The sequence below is a fragment of the Phaethon aethereus genome, assembly GCF_964289735.1.
Source record: "Phaethon aethereus genome assembly, chromosome: 18".
Classification (NCBI taxonomy): Eukaryota; Metazoa; Chordata; class Aves; order Phaethontiformes; family Phaethontidae; genus Phaethon; species Phaethon aethereus.
In genome coordinates, this window is record NC_138594.1 from 1,997,735 (window position 1) to 2,018,222 (window position 20,488).

The 20,488-nt window shown below is 47.2% G+C and overlaps 1 protein-coding gene across 2 annotated transcripts in view; it reads right to left on the minus strand.

Moving 5' to 3' along the window:
• Nucleotides 1-2,033: 2,033 nt before the first annotated feature.
• The window catches only part of SHISA6 (shisa family member 6), a gene marked incomplete at its 3' end in the record, with an annotated part of 259,658 nt that continues 241,203 nt past the window's right edge, over nucleotides 2,034-20,488 (minus strand). For both annotated transcript variants that reach the window (XM_082008200.1, XM_082008199.1), the window contains 2 exons: nucleotides 13,807-13,959; nucleotides 2,034-2,584 (listed from right to left, as the gene is read on the minus strand). In XM_082008200.1, coding sequence (XP_081864326.1) covers nucleotides 2,034-2,584; nucleotides 13,807-13,959 — 704 coding nt within the window. The remainder of the gene's footprint in view (nucleotides 2,585-13,806; nucleotides 13,960-20,488) is intronic.

Genomic DNA, 20,488 nt, shown 5'->3' on the forward strand with positions numbered 1-20,488 from the left:
GACCAGCAGCGCCAGGACAGGCAAAGAGAAAGGCCACATGGCCACCCCACTGAGGCCTACCTCTAAATCCCACCAGGGGAAGATGGCATGCTCCTCCTGCCCACCCTGCACCAGAAAAACCTGGTGCTCCATCTCTACAGAAGACTCAAGCGCACAACACCCTGCAATCATTTTATGCTACAGGATGACGTGTTGAGCTGGGAATGTCATTAAGGCCAGGAGGCAGGAGGTATCTGAGGGGAGGGAGAAGGACAGAGATAATTTAAATGAAGTTTAGTGAAGAGGCGTGTCGGAAAAGACTCAGTGCGGGAATGTAAGACACGAAGCGAGACGTTGTATGGGAATGTGTTTACAGCCTGAAGTCAGTCACCGTTTCACCTGAAGGAGGGAGCGTGCCTGCCGTTCGGCTGTGTGCATGCAGTGAGGCTTTGAGTGCCCACTACGGACGGTGAGTTGCTGAAGAGCGTCCAGCACTAACAGTTATAGCACGGGGTCTGGCTGGCCTTCAAAACCTCTGAGACCCTTTCCTGGCCGCAGAAGTATGTTCTAGTGTGAGTTAGTTCTATAGAATTTGATAGGAACACAAATACAAGGAAAATAAACCCAAACCAAAACCACAAAGCAAAGCCCAATCTGGCTAGAAAGCCAAAGATAAAACCCTCACAAATTCTGGACCCGCGAGTCTGCGTTTTAAAGATTTTACAAATATACAGTATCTAATTAGCATTATATCAGATATACAACATGCCCATTTATTATAATTATGTTGGATATATAATTTATATGCATGAAATGTAACTGTCTTCATGGTTAGGATTGGTACTCAGTGGAATTGGAATTTGGAAGGTTTTCTTGGGGGGCCATTACATGGAGAGAAAATCACGGAAAATTACCGACCTGCTTTTCGGTAGACAGACACCCTCAGCTTTGCTGTGCTTCTGCTAAGGGCTACGAAAAGATTTGCTACATACGGGGTTCTAGGTTGTAACTGAGAGGAGAAAATATGTTCAGAAACAGGGGAACTGGGACCGGTGGAAAATGCTATCAGGAAAATAACTTCTGGGGAGAAATCCAGGCTCGGTGAAATGTGTGGTAGCCCTGCCTTGCAGGGGTCTCGGTGGAGTCAGGACTTCCCCCAGCACAGGTCAGCAGTGTGAAGCTGAACAAATTCCGGCGCTTCTGGTTCAGCAGTGGCAAGAAGCTGGAGGAAGAGAAACCCTATACCTCCTTCCTATTTACATGTTGGAGACACCAAGATACTAGAATGAGTGGAGAAAAGGGTCTAACAAGCATTTCAGCATATTTGTGCTTATTGAACACATCAACCCCACTACTTCCTACACTGAGAGAGCAGGCGATTTGTAGGCACTAGTATATTTTTATCTTATGAGTATATTTAATATAAACTAAAACTTTATTTCTCAGCCAGGCTATTCTTGTCCCTAGATCTGCCAGTCCCCTAGGAAAGTCTGCCCTTGAATTCTCTCCAAGGGTGAGGAAGAACTGATGTATGGATGCTGGCTGATATCGAGTGGTCTGGAGATGATCCCCAGCAGCCAGAAGCTTACTTACTTGCTACAGGAAGGCCAAACATGAGGTCTGGCATGAAGACTGAGAACAGGGCCCCTTCCTGCCAGGATGGGGTGCTGCGTTTCCTCCTCCCTGTCTTGGGCTGCATGAGACTGCTTCTACTTGTAGCGGCAGCAAAGTTCTAAATTCATAAAAACGATGAGATAATGCAGGGTGAGCCCTTGGAAGAAGCCATCTACTGCTATGGCTTTCTTTGACAGAAACTGATGCACGTCAGGAAATTTCCTCTATTATCCCTCACTGTCGTCTGTTTGCTTGCTTGGGTTCTTCTTATGTCACTGATGAAGGGGTGGCTTTAAAAACAACAACGTGGATGGGACTGTCAGAGAAGTCTTTTCAGACACTGAGTTATTAGAGGTTATCTTGGCCTATAAGGCCACTGCAGTATGGGGTGCTGTGGCCACCCCAGTCCTTAATAAGTATCTACAATGCACGAGGTCATATCAAACAGTCACCTCTGTTTTGCTCGCTGTGCGGTAGTGATGATGGTGTCCTGGAATATAATGCAATTGTTCTACCGTGTTGTGCCGTCGGGAGGCGAATGCTTGGCGCTTGGCGGAGGTTGGGTTCATACCTAAGGTATTGTACAAGTTATTTGAGGCACTAGGATGGGAGTGCATTTTTGTCATCCTGTAGCGATCCAAGACAGGTGTTGATACAAAGACATCTGTGTGTGACAATGCCCGTGACATAGACTGCTCGGGGTACCCTGACCGCTCCGGGGAGAGCAGGGGGTCCTGGGAGTGGAGGCGCTCTGCGGACAGAAGCTGCTCGTCTGAGAGGATCCGTTCATAGGACATGCTAAACTCTTCGGGCATGATCCTCTCAGGAGACAGCACTCTGTCCTGGGACATGGCCCTGATGGGACGGCGAGGCCTGTCCCTGTGGTTGGTCTGTTGAGACATTTTGATGACGTTGATAGGGAGCGTGCCCCGGGCTGCCAGGTCAGGTAGGTGTCTCCTCCTCATGTAGTATTCATCAGCCTCTTTGTCAGCTGTGGGAAAGGAAAGGGAACAGTTAGAAATGTCAGAGCATTGTCCCATGGGGTGAAAAGGGGCCGTGTACAGCACACAGCCTTGGAGCAGCATCCTGATGAGACCCAAGGGACAATCTACCAGCAGCTGGACCTGGGCATGGACATCATGGTGCTGCCTATCAGAGAGATGCCAGCCCTGTGTGGGTTGTGTCACCATGGGCTTACGGAAGGCAGAGAGAGTTATAATCGCATGCAGACAGGTATAAGTCCCTGTGCAATGCATCACACCTCGCACCATGACCCAACAGACTCCATACGCTGCCAAGTCCAGACTGTGATATCGCATGATTCACATGAACGGCAAGTTATGGAGAAGTTATCAAATGTCACCTTCACAATACACTTAGAAAGAAAGCACAGAGAAGGTGAGCTGAAGCAGGCGAGTTCCCCATTTGAGGAAACACATACCTTGTTTCTGGCCTCAGGTGTGTATGTGCTCTGGAATCCATGAGTGCCCTCATCACATTTTTAGTTACTATTTTTGAATATTTGTAAGTATGATCACAAAGCAGGTTTGGTGGGCATGGGATGCTCTCTTTGAGACACTGAATCATCTGCCATTTTCCATTTTTTCAGACACCTTGGCTGCTATCATAGAACTTACCCCATGGAACATTTCTTTCTCAGTTTGCTGCTTCTGTGTGTTAAATGATCTCCTTGTTGCACAGGAACTCAGCACACGCACACATACACGTACGACTCTCTTCTTTTCGACTTTTAAATGCCTCAGGCTCAGAGAGGATGTTGGCTGCTGCAGATTGTACCCTAATATATCACTTGAATCCCACAGTAGCTGGAATGATCTAGTTCAACTAATTTGTAGTTTGAAGAAGCAACTCCACAATTACATCAAAAAACAAACAACAGAAACACAAAAACTTTTTGGTAAACCCCTTTGATGTTCATATGCGTTAAATTGGGGTACTGGGATTACGTACCTGGAAGGAGGATTAGAAGTCCTTGGGCTTCAAGCCCAGTGCAGCTTGTGAACTGTCATGATGTGCCTGTGACTGCAGAGGTGTAAAGCACGGAACATCAGTTCCTTACTGGAAGAATACTGTCGTAAGTGGAAGAGCACAGTGCTGGCCTCTGTGGGTCCGGGGATGAAGGCATGTTTAATGCTCAACACTGATCATCTGTATGAGCCTTCCTCCTCATTTCTTTGCCTGAGATATTTTCTTGATGTGTCCAAAAGCATCTCCCATCCTTTCTGGCTCATCAGTGACTTCAGAAGACCTCAGAATGAGACTCATCGGGGATGCCTGGCAGGCAGCTATCCTCTCCTTGGAGAAGACAGCACAACACCCACTGGTGTGCAGGAAGGGGATTCCCCATGCAAAGGTAAAGTAAATTTCTTCACCTTACAGAGGAAAGAAGATCTTTTGCAAATTAACCTTATGGGAGCAGCCTGGCATAGAGACTACAGAGCTGGGAACACACACACATGACCCAATAAATTCTTCCCCTACCAGTCGTGAGCCGAGTGTTAATGCACGAAGACATCATCTCTTATATGAAACACTACAGGCTTGGGGAAGAGTGGCTGGAGAGCTGCCCAGCAGAAAAGGACCTGGGGGTGTTGGTCCACAGCCAGCTGAATGTGAGCCAACAGTGTGCCCAGGTGGCCAAGAAGGCCAACAGCATCCTGGTCTGTATCAGAAATAGTGTGGCCAGCAGGATTAGGGAAGTAATCTCTCCGATAACTTGGTACTGGTGAAGCTGCACCTTGAATATTGTGTTCAGTTTTGGGCCCCTCACTACAAGAAGGACATTGAGGTGCTGGAGCGTGTCCAGAGAAGAGCAACGAAACTGGTGAAGGGTCTAGAGCACAAGTCTTATGAGCAGTGGCTGAGGGAACTGGGGTTGTTTAACCTGAAGAAAAGGAGGCTGAGGGGAGACCTTATCGCTCCCCACAACATTCTTCAGGACATGGTTTAGGGGACATGGTGGCACTGGATTAATGGTTGGACTTGATGATCTTAAAGGTCCTTTCCAACCTAGTGATTGTGTGATTCTGTGATTCTGTGATAACTACCTGAAAGGAGGTTGTGGTGAAGTGGGTGTTGATCTCTTCTCTCAAGTAACAAGGAACGGGACAAAATGAAATGTCTTCAAGTTGCACCAGGGGAGGTTTAGATTGGATATGAGGAAAAATTTCTTCACCAAAAGGATTTCAAATATTGAGACAGGCTGCCCAGGGAAGTGGTTGAATTGCCATCCCTGGAGGTATTTAAAAGACTGTAGATGTGGTACTAAGGGACATGGTTTAGTGGTGGACTTGGTAGTGTTAGATTAATAGTTGGACTCAATGATCTTAAAAGTCTTTTCCAACCTAAATGGTCCTATGATTCTGTATGTCTTGGCCAGCTTCTGAGACCTATCATAAAATTGCTTTGGAAACTCTTGCTTTTAAGACAAATGTGATAAAGATATATGATAATGGTAACAAAGATGAACTCCATTGATTTTCTCAGCTCCAGTATCTCATTCAGTAGTAGGTGATGTAAGAGGGAAAAATATCAGATGGTGGAAGAGGAAAATTTCACATGCATAGAGTTTCTGAGGATGTCTGAGTGATAAAAAGAACAAAGCTTTGCTGCAGGACAGTCTGGGCAATCATGAGGCAGGTGAGGTAGACGGTCCCATTTCTGATGCTTAGAGTCTCTATAGGCATTCAACAGATCTCGCAGTTAAATATGATGTGGAAATTTCCTGTTTCCTCTGACATAGCCATAAATCTGTAGGTTTTATGCACCACATTGTCTCAGAAATGAAGACAATTGGCCAGCTGTCCCATGAGGCAGAGTGCTTTTGGAGGAAATGTCAATGCCTTATGATATGTTATTGGTGCTGACACCATCACAGAAGTTCACAAGACAACATTTACACACTGGTGCCTTAAGGTCTGCAGCCAAACCCTGGAGTGCCATAAGCATCCTGTGCCTGATGATCTCACTCACTAATTTCTTCATCTCCTCTCCCACACAATCAGAGCTCTCTCCAATGCGCTTGGGACCCTGCTCCTCATGGTCCTGCGAACAGGCCACGTAACCCAGAGGATCTGTGAGGATGATGGTTGATCCCCCTGTCTCAGCATCCAAAAGAACAAGCTGAGAACATGTGTGATGAAATTAATGGCCTGTTGGTACTGCTGTTGCGGTCAACCACTTCTTCATAGCCTACACACCAACAAGGCGTGAGGATTGCCCAGAGCTCTCCTCTACTGGCATGCTTGCTGCTGATGGGATTTGATCTCCAGAGTATATATTGTAGGAATGAGTCTTTTTTTTCAATCAAAACCTTCTTGGAAGAGTATCTCATTGCAAATGTCAGACAGCAGTTCCCCTGGCTTCAAACTCTTGTGTCTTTAAAATCACCTTTTAGGAAGCCTCAGAATGACTGGGGAAATTCCGTATGGCCAGAGTCCATTCACACCTCTCAAGTGGATGGATGGCAAGATGGGGACTGGAGGAGCAAAGTCCCTCCCACTGTAAGAGAAGATCAGGTTTGAGACCACCTGAGGAAACCATGCATACACAAGTCCATGGGACCTGAGAGGTTGCATCACAGAGTCCTGAGACAATTGGCTGATGTAGTTGCCAAGCCACTCTCTGTGAAAAGTCCTGGCAGTCAGGTGAAGTCCTCGGAGACTGGAAAAAGGGAAACACTGCACCCATCTTTAAAAAGGGAAGCAAGGAGGACCCGGGGAACTACCGACCCGTCAGCCTCACCTCTGTGCCTGGGAAGATCATGGGACAGGTCATCTTAGAAGCTGTGCTAAGGCACACGGAGGACAGGGAGGTGATTTGAGGCAGCCAGCATGGCTTCATGAAGTGCAAGTCCTGCCTGGCCAACATAGTGGCCTTCTATGATGGAGGCACCACGTCAGTGGACAAGGGACAAGTGGACAAGTCTATCTGGACTTCTGTAAGGCCTTTGACATGGTCCCACACAACATCCTTCTCTCTAAATTGGAGAGAGATGGATTTGATAGGTGGACTGTTGGGTGGATGAGCAATTACAGGATCACAGAATCACAGAATGGTAAATGTTGGAAGGTACCTCTGAAGATCATCTGGTCCAACCCATCTGCCAAAGCAGGATCACCTAGGGCAGGGTGCACAGGAACGTGTCCGGTCGGGTTTGGAAGGTCTCCCAAGGAGGAGACTCCACAACCTCTCTGGGCAGCCTGTTCCAGTGCTCCGTCACCCGCACAGTAAAGAAGTTTTTCCTCATGTTGCGGTGGAACTTCCTGTGTTGCAGTTTATGTTCATTGCCCCTCGTCCCGTCACTGGACACTACTGAAAAGAGACTGGCTCCACCCCCCTGACAACCACCCTTCAGATATTTATAGACATTTATAAGGTCCCCCTCAGCCTTCTCTTCTCCAGACTAAACAGCCCCAGGTCTCTCAGCCTTCCCTCATGCGAGAGACGTTCCAGTCCCTTAACCATCTTCATAGCCCTCCGTTGGATTCTCTCCAGAAGTTCCCTGTCTCTCTTGATCTGGGGAGATCAGAACTGGACACAATACTGCAGATGATGCCTCACCAGCGCAGAGTAGAGGGGGAGGATAACCTCTCTCGACCTGCTAGTCACACTCTTCTTAATGCACCCCAGGACACCATTGGCCCTCTTGGCCACCAGGGCACATTGCTGTCCCATGGATAACTTGTTGTCTACCAGGACTCCAAGGTCCTTCTCCATGGAGCTGCTTTCCAGCAGGTCAACCCCTAACCTGTACTGGTGCATGGGATTCTTCCTCCCCAGGTGCTGCACTTTACACTTGTCCTTGTTCAATTTCATGAAGTTCCCCTCTGCCCAACTCTCCAGTCTGTCCTGATCCCACTGAATGGTGGCACAGCCTCCTGGTGTACCAGCCACTCCTCCCAGTTTTGTATCATCAGCAAACTTGCTGAGGGTACATTCCAGCCCCTCATCTAGGTCATTGATGAAGATGTTGAACAAAAACTGACCCAGTACTCATCCCTGGGAACACCACTAGCTACAGGCCTCCAACTGGACTCTGCGCCACTGACCACAACCCATTGAGCTCTGTTGCTTAGCCAGTTTTTGATCCATCAGTTGGGTGTATGGTCACATCCAGAGGGTAGTGGTCAATGGCTCAATGTCCAGATGGAGATCGGTGATGAGCCATGTCCCTCAGGGCTCCATACTGGGACCAGTACTCTTTAATTTCTTCATCAATGAAATAGACAGTGGGATCGAGTGCACCTGCAGCAAGTTTGCTGAGTGGTGCGGTTGACATGCCTGAGGGACAGGATGCCATCCAGAGGGATCTGGACAAGCTCGAGGAACGGGCCTGTGTGAACCTCATGAGGTTCAACAAGGCCAAGTGCAGGGTCATGCACCTGGATCGGGGCAGTCCCTGGTATCAGCACAGGCTGGGGGATGAAGGGGTGGAGAGCAGCCCCACGGAGAAGGACTTGGGGGTCCTGGTGGACATGAGCCGGCAATGTGCGCTCGCAGCCCAGAAGCCAACCATGCCCTAGGCTGCACCCAAAGCAGCGTGGCCAGCAGGGCAAGGGAGGGGATTCTGCCCCTCTACCCTGCTCTGGGGAGACCCCCCTGCATTGCTGCATCCAGCTCTGGAGCCCTTGGCTCAAGAGAGACATGGACCTGCTGGAGCGGGGCCAGAGGAGGCCCCAGCAATGCTCCGAGGGCTGGAACAGCTCTGCTGGGAGGACAGGCTGGGAGAGCTGGGGGGCTCAGCCTGGAGAAGAGAAGGCTCCGGGGAGACCTTAGTGCAGCTGCCAGGGCTGAGAGGGGCTGATAAGAAAGATGGGGACAGACATTTTACCAGGGCCTGTAGCGATAGGACAAGGGGTAACGGTTTTAAACTAAAAGAGAGCAGATTCAGGTTGGATCTAAGGAAGAAATTTTTTATGATGAAGGTGGTGAAATCCTGGCCCAGGTTGCCCAGAGAGATGCCCTTGGGCATTAAGCCCAGGATAGATGGTAGGTAGATGCCACATGCCTGGAAACATTCCAGGTCAGGTTGGACGGGGCCCTGAGCACCCTGATCTTGAAGATGTCCCTGTTCATTGCAGGGGGGTTGGACAGACTAGATGACCTTTAAAGGTCCCTTCCAAGCCAAAACTATTTTATCTTTCTATGATTTTAATTTTAGACATTTTTATTCTATAATGTGGCCATAGATAGACCTGCACACACTTTGTGTGCACAGGCTTGATAATGATGCTTGAAGCTGGGTGCAGAATAGGAGCTAGGCAATTAGCACTCTGGCACTTGGCCTCTGCCCTGGATGAGAGAAATTGCACTGGATTTGCCCAGGTGAATCTAAACAGATGTAATTAAAGCAGAGAACATCCCAAATGGAGATGTGCTTGGATGCTTGCACCTGGCTATGGTAATTGCCAGCAGGAGCTAAACCAGTTTACATGAGGTTTACAGTGGTCTGAGTCTGCTAGTGAGGCAGCAGAATCATCTGATTGAAAGTGGTTTGAAGTTGTCCCTGCTAATTTGGAGAAAAAATGCAGCATGCTCTACATTTTAAAAGTTTTGCCAATTAGGAGCATTAAAAATATCCTTTCCTTCCCTCTCCCATCCCTGTAAACAGAGCAGAAGTCTGCATGGCCTTTTTGCTGGCAGTGACTAAACCATTCAGGGAACTGATTTAATTTCAAAGGTGTTTCTAAGCTTGTACAGGCTTGTCTCCTCCTGTGATGCTGAGAGACATGTTTAGATGTTGGCACAGCTATTCTGGGAACGTTTTCAGGTGTAGACAAACTTCACATCTCCACCTCAAAGGAATCAAAGCCAAAACGTCAGTTTCCCGTGAGCAACATGCTGGTTTAAGCAGGCACCAGACAGAGATTTAACAGGCTGTTGCCTCTGAAAGGTGGTGTCAGTTCATGAACATTGCTGAACCAGCCATGGAGAATGTAGCTTGATGAGAGGCCACGCTTGCAGCGTCACACGTGCCTTCGTGCCGAGCGGGAAGCCCAGCACAGCCCCGTAACTGCAGCGTTTCTGCGCCCGGGGAAAGCAGCGAAACGAATACAGCTCCAGGCTTGGGAGGTTGGAGGCACCAGGTGCTTCACCCTGTGGGTGGGGGTGGCAACTGTGGACATCTGGTTGCATAGTTTGCTAAAATCAAAATGTGTGCGGCGCCTGAAACCGTCCAGTCTGATTCATCTCACCCTCATTGCACGAGCAAGCTCACTGGGATAGTGAGGCTCTGGTACTGCTACCCCTTATCTTTCCATTGACGCTCATATGAAAACTGACATTTCTAATTTTAGCCAAAATAAAAGTACAACCAAATAAGTTTATCCCTCATGGATGTGCTTAAAAATTCAAGAATATGTCCTAAGTGGATTCCAAAAGGCCATAATTGATCAGCAGACAGAAAGAAATCGCTGCTCTATTGATTGACAGAAATTTCTCTTTTTTTAAGCCAATCTCATACTTCTGGGGTTTCACTAATCTTTTTCAAACATGTGGAAGTCAAATTACTGGAAATGACATTTTCTGCACAATTTCTGTGGCTTTTTTTCATTGTTTATTTGGGGTTTTTTCCTCTTTCTTTCCTCCTTTGGCAATTTCTGGAACATCAACCAGGGCTGGTCTCACCAAAATCCAGGAGTATTTGAGTGCCTCATCTGATGTGGCTTTAAGGTAAGCTGATTTGCCCTCAGGCAGCTTTTTTTCTCTCCTGTTTGATGGGAGAGCCCCAAATGAGTGCTCTTACACACCTCACCTCAACACATCTAAGATGCCATCGCAGAAAGGCAGAGCACAGCTCCTCTGACACGGTAATTAGAGAAATGAGGTACATTTGTGGTGTTCTGGGAAGAGTGTGTAAAAGTGAAGGATATTTTTTCTTCCCATGTTTGTATGTTACATGGTTAAAATCTGTGCACGTGTGTGTGTATGTAAGGCCATCATAGGGATTTCTTTGCTTTTCTTTCTCTGCACTTCCAGTGTATTTCCTCTTGGGGCTTGTCTCTCCTGTTTTAATTGGCTTCAGCATTTTCAAGCTGCCTAGTCATTTGTGATGATTCTTTAGCCAATACCAAGTGGTTTAATATGCCTGAAAATACTCGCTTCCTTCCTGACTGACCTTTCTCACTTAACTGGAAACAGCAATTCCCTGGAGCGCTGGGATAGACAGAATTAATACGTCTGCTCTTGCTGAGCTGCGTGTTCCCACACCCACCCACCACTGCTCTTCCCACGTGCCAGCCTGACAGGGCTCCAGGGCAAAGCCTGCATGGGGCTTCCCACAGAGATGGTACCCTGCCCCTCAGAGATCCTCCTACCTGGCTTCACAGGCAGCAACCCCGGGTGAGTTTCCCATTGTCTGTGCCTTGAAGTAGGAGCTGGGAGGGTAAACAGCCATGGAGGCAGAAAGCTCATTGCGTGCATGGGACCTGGTTCTGCCTGGCTGCTATGCAGCCAGCAACCTGTTTCCTACTGCTCCGTAAAAGGCCTGGACATCTGCAAGCCCTTGCTCTGGAAGGAGAAGAAACCATGGTGCTGCTTTCTCAGTCAAATGCCAGCAGAAGTGAGTGCCTGCCCTGCAAACCCAGCGGTGAGGAGGTCCCCTCCCCAAGCTGGGCACACCCCCCAGGGATGCACTGGTGCAGGCAGCAGGTAGAGCTCATCTCTTCCTTCTTGCACGAATCACTTGAGTGTCCTACAGTGGGATGTGCTTTATTAAGCTCTAGGCATCAAAAATTAGGCTTGTTATCCTGCAAAGAGCTAGGTAGCTTGCCAGTGCAACTCTGGTGTCAATGAAAAACTAGGACTGTCAGAGGTTTTCTCATACTATGGAGATGACTGTCCTTCTTCAATGATTGTAGAGATATCTGCATCCATCAAAGAGACAAGATGCCTGATTGCTGGATGGCTAAAGTAGGGTGAGGTGGATCTGACCATACCCTTGCTGAGCTCTGTCTCCTCGTCTTTGTCAAGGAGGTATGAAATATTCTTTCTTCCTGGGTGTGCTTTGATTATTCAATTTAGATGTTCTTGGGCAGAAACTGTCTTTCACTATTCGTCTCTGCTAACTGTGGGAAAATAAGTGACCTTTAGCTGTCTGGCAAGCCTGAAGAAACCCAGAAAAATAGCTGAAACAGATTAAAAAAGTATCTAACGCCTTTTGTTTTACTCCAATAGAAATATGATGTTTGTTAATGAGCTCTTCAAAACATTTATTTTTTTTAATGATGCCAGGGAGTTCATTAGAAACAAGTATTTTTAAATATGAAAAATAAACCCCCAATAATTCATTTGCAAAACCTGGCATTCAGATATTATTTCTTCCAGATTTTGTATTGCCTTTAGTTCCTTCATATGTGATAAGACAAAGGCATTGCTGGCATTTTACAAGGAAGATCCAGGAGCTGGGTGCCTGTTTTCCTTTGGCTCTGGAGAAGACCAACTATAAGAAAGTGATTCAGTGATTTCTAGAGGTGTTGAGTGGGAGCGTGGAGTGCTTAGCACTTCTAGAGCTGAAACTGCTTATTTAGTTACTCAAACTGTGAGGCAGCTGGTTTGGCATTTGTCAGGTGCTTTGCAAGAGGATGGGTTGGTGGCTTGCAAAGATGACTGAACTGTATCTAGACCTGCCATTGATGGCTAAATAATTGGTATTTCCATTGCAATGTGCAGGGATTCCCTTCTAGGGTTGATGCTGCCGGAAAGTTAAGGGTGAGAATGAACCCCGTCTAGCTAATGGCGGGAGACTAACTCTTGCGTTCGTTAGACTGGTTGACTGCCAGGTATCCTCTGAATGGGGACAGGGATGCTAACTGTCCAGAGGGTGAGGAAAAGCTCAAGAAAGGCAGACTGGCTATGCTCAGCATGTTCTTGAGGACATTTAAGTTTGGCACCCTAACACAAGCCTATTTTTGTCATTTCAGACAAATATCTAGGAGATACAGTGCTGGAGTTCAATACTTACTCTTTTCTGCTGTAATGTACTGAGGGGCAGGCACACTCAACAGGGAGGATGGCAGGCTCCAGTCACAAAATACCTCATCTCTCTTCTCCAACACAGTTAAGCACATGTTTGTTTTTAAGGACATCAGATGTATTTGCCTTAATGTTAAATATGTACATAAGTCCCACATTGAAACGCCAAGGAGTGGATTGAGATTTTTATGTACTACATTTCCATTCCATTTTGTCTTCTGGAAAATCTTCCACACAGAGATTTTTTATGGGCAGTTCAAAGGCTTTCCTACCACTTACTTTTGTGTGTCTCACTTAACTGGCTAAGTTTGGAATGCAGATTTTATATAGACTGAGAAAGTAGGATCTGCTCCTCATCCTCACCTACCTTCAATGAAGCTATTGCAAGCATAAACAAGTAAATTATTTCTCTAAATTAGGCAATGTGAATACGTGGCTGCATGCAGAAAATGTTAATGGAAACATACAACAAACCTGGTGTCTGAGTCTGGAGGGAGCATGTGCCTGCACAAATATCACTTATTTCATAATCCCACCAAAGCTGAAGAGTTTGCCATCAGTAAAGGCAATGGGCTGGAGCATTACAGGAAAGCTGGCAGAACAATGCAATACATAAAACAGCGAGAAAGAACAGATACTAACTAGTGTGAACAGGGCAGTGAGCAGCGTGCTGAAAGATCAGAGACGCACCAGGTCAGGACCGGATCTGGACACACAAAACACCATGAAACAGCACTGCTCAAGGTAGGCAGATGTGCTCCTACTGAAAGAGATGCTCCTCACCATTTCAGCAGCTTTCTGTTGGCCTGCGTTTGTCATCTGGTTCCAGCTACCCTTACAGACGGTGAAATATCTGCCCTGGGTACACTGAGGCGAGCTCAGCTGATCTGAGGCAGCCAGCTTGGCTCATCTTGACTCCGTCAGAAAGAAAAAGGCTTCTCAGATGGCTCTATCAGGAGCAGATACTAGGCGGAGTGCTGGGAGGTAGCACAGCAAGGAGGTCCATAAGCAAATAATCACATGTGCTCTCACAGTAATGAAGTGACTCTTTCTCTGTACTCTTCCTTGATGGGAAGCGACAGCCAAAAGAATCATTACCAGAGACGGCAACTTGGGCAGTACAATGACAGAGAGAAGAAGATTATTGCCTTAACATTGTGCCCACTGCAGCTTACAAGCCAATGAGATACAAAGGAAATGAAATGAGCTGACACCTACTTGGCCTCTTCAGAGAAGAATATTTACTTGAGTTTGTCTTGACGGCAGACTCGTAGGATGGTGGGAGGTGAGAGAGGTTCTGGAAGGACCGGGAGAAGGACAGATCATAGGGTTCGGTGGCAGAAGTAAGGATGTTGTTCATTCGTGGCTTGTCTGGAAAAAAAAAACACAACAGAGAAAGGCATGTCCACAGTGTGCACCAAAACACATCGAGAGAGGCAAACCATTCCCACAGACTCCAGCAGGCAGAAGAGCTATCTCTGAGCCAGCCTCAGTGACAGGCTGTTGGATATAATTCAAACTGGCACTGACAGATTGGTGAGAAATAGATCCTGTGGTGTTGTTTCCTTGTCCACAGTGATGATGCAGAGAAGCAAACTGCTGCCTCGAAAGTGCATGGACCAACCAGCCCTCCTCAGAGTGGGACAGAGGGTCTGGTGGACTGTGAGTCACTTTGCTTACCGTGGAGGGCTGTGGACTGACCCTACTGCAGCCTGCATGAGTTCAGGCAGCATCACCTACATTTAAAACACAGCAAGTTGTGATTTCCCCACCCTCAGAGCCATGGGAATGACTCTATGGGGTTATTTTAACTGAAGCTGATAATCAAATTGCTCTCTCATCGTACCAGATTCCTGATTAATGCTCTGAACATGGAGGCTCCTGGGAAAAGCCGTTCCAAGCCCTCAGGGGTTCTGGTGGGCTCTGGAGATGGCCATGCATCTCCTGCACACAGGGAAGTGTGAAGCGGAGCTGTGGGGTGTACGTCTGGGTGCAGACAGAAGGCAAGGCAAGGTTTGGAGAGGTTCCTGAAGCAAGAAAGGAGGTGTGATCCCTGTGGGGGGAAGGATGCCCCTCTACTTATTTTCATTTTGTTGGCCACTGAGGGAGTCCCCAGCCAGTGTCAAAATGCCTGTGGTCAGGATGCTAATGCTGAGGGCACTGTCAATAAAGATTAGCACTGAGCCTGGATGTTAAAAGCAAAGTCCAGAGAAGCTGCAGATTTTGTCTTGTATTGAAATCATGGTCCTTTGCTGCAAGCTGGATGGAAAACGGTCCTTCATCAGCTCAGCCAAGGGACAGAGACCTGTTGTACTGTATTTGTAACTCCCACCTGTTCAGATATTAAAATAGTCAGAGAAAAGAGTATTAAAAATAACAGAAGCTTCAATTATTAGGAGCAAAGCTAGAACAGACTGCAGTGGGCTCTGCGGGACCTTGCAGCAGCGATGGGATTGCATTAGCTGGTTGAAAAGGCCAAGGAGGTAGCCACTTCAAGCATGGTCTGAAAATGAAACCAGAGGACTAAGTTCTCTGAGACAACTGAGGAGCAGCAGAGTGCCCAAGTCTTGGGTTCACACATTCCTGTTGTGCACCCCTCTAAAGCGCGCTCGTGAAGAGCAATGCAACATGTGCTCAATACGTACTCACGTGCCTCAAGACCCTCTTACCTCCTCTGAACCGTGGACTGGTTGAGATTAAAGCACAACTTCTGCCCAAAAGTAATTGAAAAGGGGAGTTTCACCTCGACAAATGTGTTGGCTTTGTGCAGTGTCCAAATATTTGCTCACTTCCCTCATCTCCCACAAAAAATTTAAAATGCAATCCACCCAAGTAGAGTGTAGATACTTCAGAGGATGTTTTTCCAGAGTCACAAGTTAAACTGTTTCCTGCAAAAGAAATTTGCAGGAGTCAGGCCACCTCCTCCCCTGCTGCCTTTCTCCTGCATGGAGTCCTGTTTGCGTTAGGCAGCAGAACGCCTCCTCCTCTCTGAGTGCTCACATTTCACTATGTCCTTGATGCTCTCTTTTGCCTAGAAATGGACCCAGCAGTTCCCACGCATGTCTGCATGTGGGGATGCGGAGCTGCCTCCACAACTTTTCTCTCACTGTGACTTCCCCCAGGTATTTTAAACCTTGTGTCACATACCCTTCACATTGCACACATGCTTCTGGGTCAAAGACAGACTGGGACAGTCTTGTCTTCCAGCACAAACCTGCTCATGATTTCCCAAAGCCAGCGTGGTCAGAGCACTCCTCTGCAGCTCTCAGCAGTTACACGCCCTGTGCTCAGTTCAGAGGCATCCAAGCCATTTGGCGTATGCCAGGGTATTTAAGATACCCACAAAAGGCTGAAAGGAGTGATGTGGGTCCTATCAGAGATCTGATGCCACCCATGTTTCGGTACGTGAATTACAACTACGATGTCAACAAACCCAACACTTGCTCCTTCCCGCCCCTGCCATCAGTGTTTCCACACACGCTGCCGCTCCATGAGCTTCCTCACAACGAAGCATCCTGCAGCACAAACCACAACAGTGCACTCTTTCCCAGCTATGTCCAGGGTATGGCTGTGAATGGAGGAACAGCTTCCCCTCTCCTTGAGCGCCGGTCTGACACCAGCACGGGATACCCCGTCTTGTGAAACCCCCCACTGCTGCCAGCACAGCCAGGTGAGGGGGAAAGAAACTGCTCTGTCAGGAACAGGAGCTTGGCACGTTTCAGCAAGCACCTGCATGCTGTCCTCTGGGCTCAACAACTGACAGCCAACGTCAGCCACCCCACAGAGAAGGAACAGCCCAGACTTCTGCCAGAGCATCATTTTGTCCCCAGTTCTGAGAAATTACGAGGCACTTTCTTACAGAATTTAGCATGGTGAAAATTTCCTTTTAACAATTCAATAACCATCTTGGTTAATAAACTCTTCTTTCCTATTGCTTATGTACGTCTCTACGCTCCTGGAATAGCGTTATTGCCTGGCAAAAAGAACATAACCCCAGGTGAGCATATAGCTAATGATGTGCCATTTCTGAGAACATTATTTTCTTGCTGATGACTTCAATCCATGTCTAACAGACTGACTGCAGGATTAGGAACTGCATCATATTCATCAGGGTGCTGGAAACAATTGATTAGATATTATCCAGTAAACAGAGACTATATCAGCATTGAAACCATGTCCCCCCTCCTATTTGTGCTTGTGTGGTAAGGACCCTGAGATAACATCTCTTCGCAAATTTCTCGGCCAAAACCTGTATCTAATCTCCATTTTGCATGGGGGCTTGGTCATGCTGAAATGAGCCCCGTCATATGTATGGAATTTGTGCTCAGTGCCAAAGCAGGAGCATTAATTGACTGCTTGCATAAGGTGTGTGAAATTAAGTGCCACACGTTTATCTGATGGGCATGTGCAGAATCAGTACTACTTCTTACTGCTTTTTCCATCCAGTCAGTCAGGAACAGACTGTAATGATTTTGGCAAATGAGAAGTCACCTTGAAATCCATCACCCATCATTCAGCAAAATAAGGGATAAACTGAAATGACCAAAGATAATTTCAGATGTCTTTTGCATAATGTAGTTTGAAGGCAAGATCAGAGAACTGAGAGACTCTAGTAAGGAGAAATATCTTGTGCAATTTGTATTCTGGGACCAGTTCAGCAGAAGTTTCTTAGTAGTTCTTCATTCCTGCAATATATTTGAGTCATGCTTTTTTCTGATCTTTCTCCTTTTTGTTTGTGGTGTTTGTTGGCTCCTATGGGAGATACAGGACATAATTAATTACCAGGAAGTAAATAAAAAGGTCTCCCCATTCCCTGCAAGGCAACTGAGGTTGACACTGCTCTGTTCCCCAGCAGTCCCGCTCATTCCAGTCCAGATTTGCATTCTGGGCAATGGGAGATGACCACTGGAAAATGGACAATGTCCCATGGTTATTGAGATTACCTTTGCAAGTCAGTATTTTCCTCACCACCACCATGCAGCCACATGCTGGTTTATGCCTCTCGGATACATCATGCATTCTGGGCACAACTTGCAAAGTTATGTGCAGAGGAACATGGAGGAAATGAAGATCAACCAGTGCATAGCACGTGCAACAGAGATGGGAACATCATCTGGCAGCGTCATTTCTCTTGGTTTTTAAATTCTCTTTGCTACAGCCTTGAAGCAACCACACCTTTTTACAGCCAGTGCAACATCTTAAAATTCTGCCAGTGTCTCCCTGATTAATTCAGCAGGAGACGGCTCAACTCTGCATCATTTCCTCATCTACTGAGCATCAGCGGTTTCACAGTGCTCTGACTGGCGTGCCATGTTGCCCCAGCCACTGGCAGAACTGGTAGCATAGCACGGCACTGCCAAAAACTCACTAGGCTGCACGGTTTTGGCACGATAAGCTCACGAAGGGACCAGGCATCTCTGTGGAGAAACATTCTTCCCTTGCAGCTCTAATCAATCCTCTTGGACACCTACCAAGCAAGAACTGTGCTTTTTTTCTGCTTCATGAGCCAGAATTGTGGGGTCAGTCCAAACCCTGTTGTATTTCCATGAGAACCAGTGGACTCATGGGCCAGGCTCAGAAAGGCTCCCCTGCACCATTGGGAGCAAGCGTTAGCACAAAAACCTGCGAAGGTGCCGTGCTGGAGCAGACTGCAGAACACTCTGCACCTGAGGACCCCGGAGCACTGCCGGCAGCCGCGGACTGGCAGACGAGCATGTTCCCTGCTACATCCCATACTCTGAAAAGGGTATACGATCCGCGGTTGGGATGTCATCCGTGTGGGTGTTGGGGGGCTGCATTCCCTCTGTGCACTCGGGACGGCGGTTACAACTGGCCTCTGAGTGGACATACGGATTCACTCCTCTGCTTTATGCACGCACTCGACTGCTTTGTAATCTATGAAGGAAAAAGGTCACTCTACGTTGAGGGAGAGCTTCATTTCACTGTCAGCGCTTTGCAAACTTTCTGCAAGCACAGGGCTCAGAAGCAGTTTCAGGATTTTTAAAGCTGGAGACTTGCGTTGTGGAGATCAGACCTGAAGTTGTGTTGAAGTATCTTGTTCTATCCCTGTTCTTGGAAGACAGATTCTGTCTCAAAGTGTGTTTACACAAAGCACAGAACCTTTCATGTACGAGGACAGGAGCGGATGATACCCAAGACCAAAAAAAAGTGAATTTATGGCAAAGTTTTCAAGAAAGCTCAAGTGGCAAAAGGGATGTGCTCCATATTTGCATATGAGTCTGCACATATGTTGTGTGAATTTTGCAAGACATTTCAACAGATGCCTTTTAAAACATTCACCCAGAGAAAGCAAACAATGTCACCTAGGAGAAGCTGATACAACCAAGCCTTCTGCTGCTCAGCTTCAGCTCAGCATAGCTTCAGTCCTCTGTCAAAGCACACACTGCTCCCCCAGCACTGCCTTCTGCTCAGACGTTTGAAGGCTCAGACACAAAGTCTTCTCTGATTCTGATGCAAGCTCTCACAAAGGACCTCATTCCTCAGGAAAATCTGGTAGTAGCTGACAACGTTTGGTAGCCTTCTGTGCCAAGGTAGCCTTAGCACCTCCTGAGCCATCCGGCAAGTGACACACTGTTGTAGCAGGCAAAGAACTGATCACAGACTCAAAATTTATAACATATATCTTCAGTGTTTGCGGGGGAACTATCTGTCTTTTCACACTTCTTTTTTTATGTTACAAACACTGTTATTAATAAACTTTTGCATCTCTCATGAAGAATCTCAAAGAGGTTTATACATTTCCAGGTCAGATCCTCCACGGTGTAAATCAGCAGCTCTCCAGTGAATAGCTGCCCTCATTTATATGAGCTGGAGATGTGGGATTTTAAATTCAGCCGGTAATAAGAAAGCTCTGCCTACAAGGATGGTGCTAGCACCAGGTCTTTCAGGGCTTGTGGCTGAGAACTGTGCAGCAATCTGAAGGGGTAAATGCAAAGGGGATGAGGTACACTAGCACATTGCAAGACGATGCCCTTAAATGTTACAATATATACACACAGCATATATAGACACAGCATAATATAGCTGGATCATATCACCCAGGGGCTGCTTCACTTAGAACGTGCTTCTGAGTACACAAAGTGCTTAACAGAACATAGCAGAGTTACTAAAACACGGGGTGAGAGGAAAAGTGTGGCAAATTAAAATCAAAGGAAAAACTACAGAAAGTAGAATTGCACTGAGCAATCACAGCAAAAGATGCATTCCCTTCTCCTTGAGTTCACTGCTTCTTCATGGGGATGCAGAAAACAACACATGGCTCTGGCATCAGAGCAGCCAGCATACAGAACTGTGCAGAACTGGGATGAGGACTCATTCTTGCTGAATTTGAGACTGTGCAATTGAAAACTGTCAGCCTGTTAACTCCTTCCACCTCTGTGAGTCCCTCATGCTCAAGCTTGCCGTTGCATGGAGAGGAAGCTGGTTCAAAAAGGAAAATGCATCAGCATGTTTGGCCCTGGCAGCAGACAAGCAAGGTGAGTAATCCAAAACTAGCTTGAGCAGCTGAGAGAAACAAGTCACCCATCCTGAATGGGCTATGTCTGACGGTCTTCTTTCAACCTTTTGGGACTAGAGTGAGGCACGAGCCCCCAGCCAGGCTGAAGGCAGTGCAGGGACCACCACAACCTTCTGGCAGAGTCATAGTGAGTGCCACGCTGATAGCACTTCCAGCGATGCAGATGGCAAAACCCCCCTTTGTCTCAGCAGGTTTACATACTCTGGTTTTTATGATGCTGCGATTCCGCCTCCAAAACTTTTGGTCTCTTTCACCAGTCTCACGTTCACTAGGAATAATGATGCTGCTTCCCCTTGCTTATACTTTGAGATCTTCTGCTTCTGTAAGAGGAACCTGAGGCCGATGTCAGAGCTATTCAGCTCT